This window comes from Lissotriton vulgaris, chromosome 1_2 (assembly GCF_964263255.1).
Source record: "Lissotriton vulgaris chromosome 1_2, aLisVul1.2, whole genome shotgun sequence".
NCBI lineage: Eukaryota > Metazoa > Chordata > Amphibia > Caudata > Salamandridae > Lissotriton > Lissotriton vulgaris.
The window spans coordinates 186,962,833-186,970,977 of NC_141686.1; the positions used below are offsets into that span (position 1 = coordinate 186,962,833).

General features: G+C 50.2%; 1 protein-coding gene across 1 annotated transcript in view; it reads left to right on the top strand.

Moving 5' to 3' along the window:
- The window catches only part of LOC147734868 (struthiocalcin-2-like), a 71,812-nt gene extending 64,730 nt beyond the window's left edge, over positions 1-7,082 (top strand). The window contains exon 7 of the mRNA XM_086953083.1: positions 6,852-7,082. Coding sequence (XP_086809209.1) covers positions 6,852-6,870 — 19 coding nt within the window. The 3' untranslated portion in view covers positions 6,871-7,082. The remainder of the gene's footprint in view (positions 1-6,851) is intronic.
- Positions 7,083-8,145: the final 1,063 nt, after the last annotated feature.

An 8,145-nucleotide genomic window follows, 5' to 3' on the forward strand; every position in this document is an offset into this window, starting at 1 on the left:
CAGGAATATCACACCAATTAATGAAAATTAGATCAACATTTTATAAATAATTCAAGCCAAAACAACAAAAATCCAATCAGTAGAGCCAGATGTATGCAATATTAAAGGTTTTGGTCAAATTAGCACCAAACAGTACAAAGCACCAACTGTGGATGGCCTTGCATGAGGATGTGTCAAACAGCAGACACTAAACTTGTTACCTGTTCCTTTTCGAAAGTTATCTCTTATTAAATGTAACTATTATCTTATGGAAAAGGAAGTTCTTGCAGCAATTAATTATTTGTTTTAAAAGTTTTTCACTACTACTGCTTTTTAAATACCTTGCACACTGCCTTATGGGCTGTTTAGGGCCTACCCTATGGGTGTCTTATATGTATTAGAAAAAAGAAGGTTTAGGCCTGCAAAAGGTTTATTTTATCAGATTGAAATGGAAATGGCAGGTTGAAATTGCATACACAAGCTGAAATTGAAAAATTAAGACATGTTTAAAGGGATAAACAAGATAGTGTAAAAGCTTATGGTGCAGGCCCACTAGTAACACTTGATTTACAGGCCCTGATAAATGACTTTCCAGTTTACTAGGGGCTTATAAATAAATTAAATGTGCCAATTGGGTGTAAGACAATTTTGCCATGTTTAATAAGACCAGGGACAGACTGATTTGCATATAGCCAGGTTCTGAGCTGGGATGGGGCAGTGAGCTAAATAACGGTGATGGATCAAGCCCTGATCTTTGGACTGGGTAAGAGTGGTCTGCTTAATTCAGACACTCTGTTCATCACCACCCCCTTTTCTGAATCGTTTTTGGCCACTATAGGTGTGGCAGGGTATACTCAGACATGAGTCCCTTGCTCACTGCTCCATCAGGATTCAAGCAAGCCGGGCCGACGACGGCTGAAATGCCAGAAAATCGGTCCCCGGAAGCTTGTCTCCTTTCTGGTGAAGAATTGGCTTGGTAGTTTGGTCTGCCCTGTTCCCATGATGCACTGGGCCAGGGACAGACTGATTTGCATATAGCCAGGTTCTGAGCTGGGATGGGGCAGTGGACTAAATAACGGTGATGGATCAAGTCCTGATCTTTGGACTGGGTAAGAGTGGTCTGCTTAATTCAGACACTCTGTTCATCACCACCCCCTTTTCTGAAATGTTTAATGAGAAAGCATTTCAGCACTGGTTAGCAGTGGTAAACTGTGCAGAGTCTAAAAAGCCAGTAAAGACCATGGGCCCGATTCACAGAATAAACTTAAGACTCAATCCTAAACTTACTACTTACTAGTTCTGGGACACCCCCGCGCCGCAAGGCCACCAGCTGCTGCGTGTGCCCCCTCTCCTGTTGCCTCGCTGCCCGGCTCTGCCGTGTGACCACGCCCCCTGCCCTCGGGCGGCGTGATCCGTCCTGTAGTGCTGCCTGTGTTCCCTGACTGTGCTCCTGTCTGCCCTGGTATTGTTTGTGTACTTTTTTGGATTTTTGTGCCCCACTTGTGCCGTTTTTGCCGCCCTCGTCGAATCCCTCCCCGCTCCCCGCCATCTCCCTTAACCCCGCCCCTTTTCTTTCTGTACTCTCCCTGCTCCCGCCTCCCAGCTGCTCCGCCCACCCGCGCACTTGGCCTTAAATGGCGACTGTGCGACGCAGGTGAGTGTGACCCAGTTCTGGGACAACCCCGTGCCGCACGGCCACCAGCTGCTGCGTGTGCCCCCTCTCCTGTTGCCTCGCTGCCCGGCTCTGCCGCGTGACCACGCCCCCTGCCCTCGGGCAGCGTGATCCGTCCTGCAGTGCTGCCTGTGTTCCCTGACTGTGCTCCTGTCTGCCCTGGTATTGTTTGTGTACTTTTTTGGATTTTTGTGCCCCACTTGTGCCGTTTTTGCCGCCCTCGTCGCATCCCTCCCCGCTCCCCGCTTCCCGCCATCTCCCTTAACCCCGCCCCTTTTCTTTCTGTACCCTCCCCGCTCCCGCCTCCCAGCTGCTCCGCCCACCCGCGCACTTCGCCTTAAATGGCGACCGTGCGAACGCGCAGCGGTCACGCGCAGCGGGCGCGCCGTTTGTGCGCCGAAGCCGCGCCAAAGGTAAGCCCGTCTGCGCCCGTCCGCGCCTGGACCGCGCCCAGTGCCTGGACCCCTGGCCCTCGAGGACCCCGACCGACCCGCCTGACGTACACCGCCGCCACCCTCATCGCACTCAACACCGGCCGAGTCCCGGGATGCTACCGAGCCACCCCACGACGCGTCCACGGACCCTTCAGCTGCAACACCTGCAAGTTCACCTGCATCCGGTCCTGCCCGACACCAGCACCCGCCAAGCCGAACACCAGCAGCAACCACCTCAAGTGCATCCTGCTCAACACCCGCTCCGTCCACAGACACGCCATCGAACTCTGGAACCTCCTAGACGCCACAGCCCCTGACGTTGCCTTCATCACGGAGACCTGGATGAACGCCTCCTCAGCACCCGACATCGCCATCGCCATCCCAGAAGGCTACAAGATCATCCGGAGGGACCGCAACGCCAACCAGGTGGGAGGAGGCATCGCCATCATCCACAAGGACACCATCCGCATCACGACCAGCACCGACAACACCCCACCCTCCGCCGAACACCTGCATTTCCAGATCCACACCGACCCGAATACCACCCTCAGAGGCACCCTGATCTACCGACCTCCGGGACCACGCACTCAATTCAGCGAGGACATCGCCGACTTCGTCAGCCCGCACGCCCTCCCCTCCGCTGACTACATCCTCCTGGGAGACTTCAACTTCCACCTGGAGAACAACAACGACTGCAACACCAGCACCCTGCTCGACAACCTCACCAACCTTGGACTCAAGCAGCTGGTGTCCACCCCCACCCACCTCGCCGGACACACACTCGACGCCATCTTCTCATCCAGCAAAGACATCACCTTCAGCCACGCCACAGAACTCCACTGGACGGACCACAGATGCATCCACTTCACCTTCAGAAGAACGACGATCCACCACCACCAGCAACAGGTTGCCCGAAGAAGCTGGAACAAGATCACAGCCGACCAGCTCGCCGCTTCCCTGAGCCAGCAACCTCCGGCCAGCTCAGCGAACCCCAGCCAGGCCGCCGACAACCTCTCGAAGTGGATCAGCAAATGCGCAGACGAACTCGCCCCTCTGAGGATCCCGCCCAGCAGACCCGGCAGTAAGAGAGCCCCATGGTTCACTGACGAACTCAAGAGCTCCAAGAAGAACTGCCGAGCCCTCCAGAAAGCCTGGAGAAAGGAACCCACGCGGGACAACAGGACCACCCTCAAGCTCGCCACCCGGAAACACCACCAACTGATCCGCACCGCCAAGAAAACGGCCTTCAAGAACCGACTGGACAACAACGCACACAACTGCAAGGAACTCTTCAACATCGTGAAAGAGCTCTCCAACCCCGACGCCGGAAACAACGACATCACCCCATCGCAAGACCTCTGCAACTCCCTCGCCTCCTCCTTCCACAACAAGATCGCGGACATACACAACAGCTTCAGCACTCAACCGACGCACGCCACGACCGCAGCAACGCCACCCACCACCACCCTCCGTGCCTGGACCCCGGTCAACACCGAAGACACCGTCCACATGATGAACTCCATCCACTCCGGATCTCCGACCGACCCCTGCCGTCACCACGTCTTCAACAAAGCCGACACGGTCATCGCACCCCACCTGCGGGACATCATCAACACCTCATTCGACACCGCCACCTTCCCCGAGAGCTGGAAGCACGCCGAACTCAGCGCTCTACTAAAGAAACCTACAGCAGACCCCAGCGAACTCAAGAACTACCGCCCCATCTCTCTACTCCCGTTCCCAGCCAAAGTCATCGAGAAGACCGTCAACAAGCAGCTGGCCGCCTTCCTCGAGACGAATGAATCCCTCGACCCATCGCAGTCCGGATTCCGTGCCAACCACAGCACCGAGACCGCCCTCATCGCCGCCACTGACGACATCCGAGCCCTGATGGACAACGGAGAAACAGCGGCCCTCATCCTCCTAGACCTCTCCGCGGCTTTCGACACGGTGTGCCACCGCACCCTAGTGCAGCGCCTCAGCAACATCGGAATCCAGGAGAAGGCACTGGAATGGATCGTCTCCTTCCTCGACGGAAGAACACAGAGAGTCCGCCTACCACCGTACAAGTCAGAGGCCACAAAAGTCATCTGCGGCGTCCCTCAAGGATCCTCGCTGAGCCCTACTCTCTTCAACCTCTACATGAGCCCCCTTGCGGCCATCGCACGCCAACACAACCTCAACATAATCTCCTACGCCCACGACACCCAGCTAATCCTCTCCCTGACCAACGACCCCGCCGCTGCCAGCGCCAACCTGCACGAAGGGATGAAAGAGGTAGCCGAGTGGATGACGACGAGCCGCCTGAAACTGAACTCAGATAAGACGGAGGTCCTCATCCTGGGCTCCTCGCCCTCCGCCTGGGACGACTCCTGGTGGCCCCCCGCCCTGGGCACCGCACCCAAACCAACGAACCACGCACGCAACCAGGGCTTCATCCTGGACTCCTCCCTCTCCATGACCAGGCAAGTCAACGCCGTCTCCTCGTCGTGCTTCAACATCCTGCGCATGCTTCGCAAGATCTTCTGGTGGATCCCCACGGAGACCAGGAAGACCGTCACCCAGGCCCTCGTCACCAGCCGACTAGACTACGGCAACGCACTCTACGCCGGAACCACCGCCAAGATCCAGAAGAGACTCCATCGCATCCAGAACGCCTCAGCCAGACTCATCCTCGACATCCCACGACACAGCCACATCTCCGGACACCTAAGAGACCTGCACTGGCTCCCGGTCAACAAGAGAATCACCTTCCGCCTCCTTACCCACACACACAAAGCTCTCCACGATCAAGGCCCGAGCTACCTCAACAACCGCATCAACTTCTACGCTCCCAAACGCCACCTCCGATCTGCCAGCCACGCCCTCGCCACCGTCCCACGCATCCGTAGAGCCACCGCAGGAGGAAGGTCCTTCTCCTACCTGGCCGCCAAGACCTGGAACTCCCTCCCTGCCGACCTGCGCCTGACCCAAGACCACCTCTCCTTCAGGAAGAAGCTCAAGACCTGGCTGTTCGAGCAGTAGCGGCACCCCCCCCCCCCTCAAGCACCTTGAGACCCTACGGGTAGGTAGTGCGCTCTATAAATGTTTTGATTGATTGATGACTACTATTTTGGTATTCACAGAATGCACTTACTACTTTTGGTATTCACAAAATGAACTTACTACTTTTGGTGTTCACAGAAGTTAAGATTTTGTCTTAAGTCTGTCTTAAGTTTGTCTTAAGTCTGTCTTAAGTCTGTCTTAAGACTAACTTAAGACAAAATCCTAACTTCTGTGAATACCAAAAGTAGTAAGTTCATTTTGTGAATGCCAAAAGTAGTAAGTGCATTCTGTGAATACCAAAATAGTAGTAAGTTTAGGATTGAGTCTTAAGTTCATTCTGTGAATCAGACCCAAAGTTAGCACAAAATGAGGGTTGAAGGCAGGAAGTTAGTGGGAAGCAATGGCAAGTACGTCAGGTCCAACACTCGCTAAATGAGTTTTTAGGGTAGGATTTTCCTTCAACTTGCACCCACCATTTAGCGCTATTTTTAGTGTGGAAAATGCCCCCCCTACATCCAAAGTAGACACAATGATGCATCTTGCCCTAAGAAACTCGAATAGTGAGCACAGGTGGCCAACCGCTAAATGTGCTCTTGCAGTAGGATTTGTTTCTACAAAATTAGTCTTAGCTATGCAAGCTGGAGTAATCATATAATTATTGGTAATTCCACAACAGAGAGTAATACCAAAATTTAAATTACTCTAATTACCCTGGTGTAGTCAAATTTCTGCCCAAGCCTTCCCCTTTGTGCAACTGCCTCTGCGGGCCCTGGGGGCTACTCTTGCAGGAAATGGTGTGTATTTGCCTCAGACTAGACCTGCATGGCTTTGCAAGTCCTCATAGATATGGAGTAAGACAAAGCAGCGCACGTCACTGCCTTGCCCTACTCTGCGTCAAGGAGGCAATATATTAGTGTTGCAGTGGGTTTTCCCATGAAAAACCCATGGATTTTGATGCTGCCCCCGATTTATGTAATTACGGAAACCATCGGACAGCGCCAAAACATTACGCCTCCCCAGAGCAGACGTAATAAGGAGAAATATTTGAATTTTCCTCTTTTCTTTTCTCTTTCCATTTGTGCTGCTTTCTGCAAGATTTATCGGTGCTGCGTAGGAAAATACACTGCAACGCCTATGGAATGTCTACTTGATGCAGAGTAAGGCAAGGCAGCAACGTGTGCTGCTTTGACTTACTCCATATCAGTAAGGCCATGCAAAGTCTCACAGATGGTCTTTCCATTGCCTCATAGATATTATTGAGAGGTCTGTGCTGTCAGAGCGTAAAACAAAGTGTCACCCTGGTGATGTAAGCCTTCCATAAATAAGCTCCTTGATAATTAGCCCAACAATGGCAAATATGACGGTATTCAGAAACGTGTGACCAATAGAGCCAATTATTTTGAAGGAAATTCCTCTTTCTCAGCCCCTCAAACACTCAAAAATACTTGAAACTTCTTCAGTGAATGATTAATCACAGCTATGGTGACAACATGATTTTTTGTTTTCTACAAACTGTGAATGCAAGCCCTTGGCTGCAGGTTTGAGGCACAATGCACACACCAGTTCTAAGTGATTAATGACTTTCACCCTTTGTGTTGTAATAGAGTTGAATTTGGTCTGAGGTAATACAGGGAGAGGTTTAACACTATACTACTGGTGGTTGGGGCAACATAATTTAAGAGTCATATCATTGTTAATGAATGTCTTTTTGTCTTTTTCAGACTGTGTGGCACTGATTAAGTCCTCTGAAACGTATATGAATCTTGGTGTCAATGCCATAAACATGAACATGAAAACAAGCATCCAACCGGAATAAGGGGGATATATTAACTATCATCTTCAAAAAAGTGTGATTTGTATGATTAATTTACAAAGAGAAAATTGCCTAATAAAAGGGATCTGACACTAAAATATGATCACTTATAAACATAATAAAAATGCTGTCCTTGAAATTGTTGTGTTTATTTGGAAATATAAGGACACTTTCTCTAGAAACATGAATAACCATTTGAATATACATCTCTGCCTACTAAAATGGTTTGTTAGTAAACTGAAGCACCGTGAATTTGAATTTGACCTTTCAAAATCTATCTTTTTAAAATTAAAGTACTGTGAAATTGAATCAGATTTGTTTAATTGTATCACAGCATGCGGAATCTGGTTTTGATTGGATTCACTTAACAAATCAGTGCACAGAATGGCAGAGCTAGCAAGAGCTCTGGAGACCTTAAAGCAGTGGCAGCAGTACTGATGAGCAGGGGGCATGCCGCTGGAGCACCAAAGGAAAGCCCATCTGCTCCTGTCCATGTCCGTCCGTGGCCAGTTACTATGCCAGAACCCGGTTCATAATCTCATGAATTAAAACTCCTCTCTTCATGAAGTAAGTCATTGTAATCCTAAGTGGAGCACAGACTTACATTGTTTGGTCTTTATAGTGCCTCTTTTAACATGAACATAACAAAGCAGAACCCAAACAATATTACAGCCACAATCAATAGCACAGCCTCGACTCCCACCATACATAAAACAAACAGTCTCACCATTACATATCTTAACACGTGATTCATGACCAAACATCAGTTAGAGATTTTCCTTTTATTAAGCACAGAATCAAGGTACATTCTGCTAATGCCTGAGACACGGTTAGCAAATAAAGCCATACCAGACATATCAGGAGCTTTGCCAGAAAACTATTATGTTTTAAATTCAAATAGACCATTGGAGAATAAGGGGTAACAGCTGTTGCAGTGATCTAAAGACATCTGACATTCACTAAAGTTACCCCATTAGAAATCTCGTCAGTTGATAACATTAATAATTAAACTAGACGTTTTTACCACCTCGATGGTTTGCGTCCTTATGTAGACAACCAGATCACATGCAGGAGTTTCTTCAATGCCTGGCTAACAACATATCCTCACTGATTATTGAACATGCACAAATCCTGCTTCTCGGAGACTCAAATTATTGGGAAAATGAGGAGAAAGGTTGCGAAGACTCCTGGGATCTGACAAG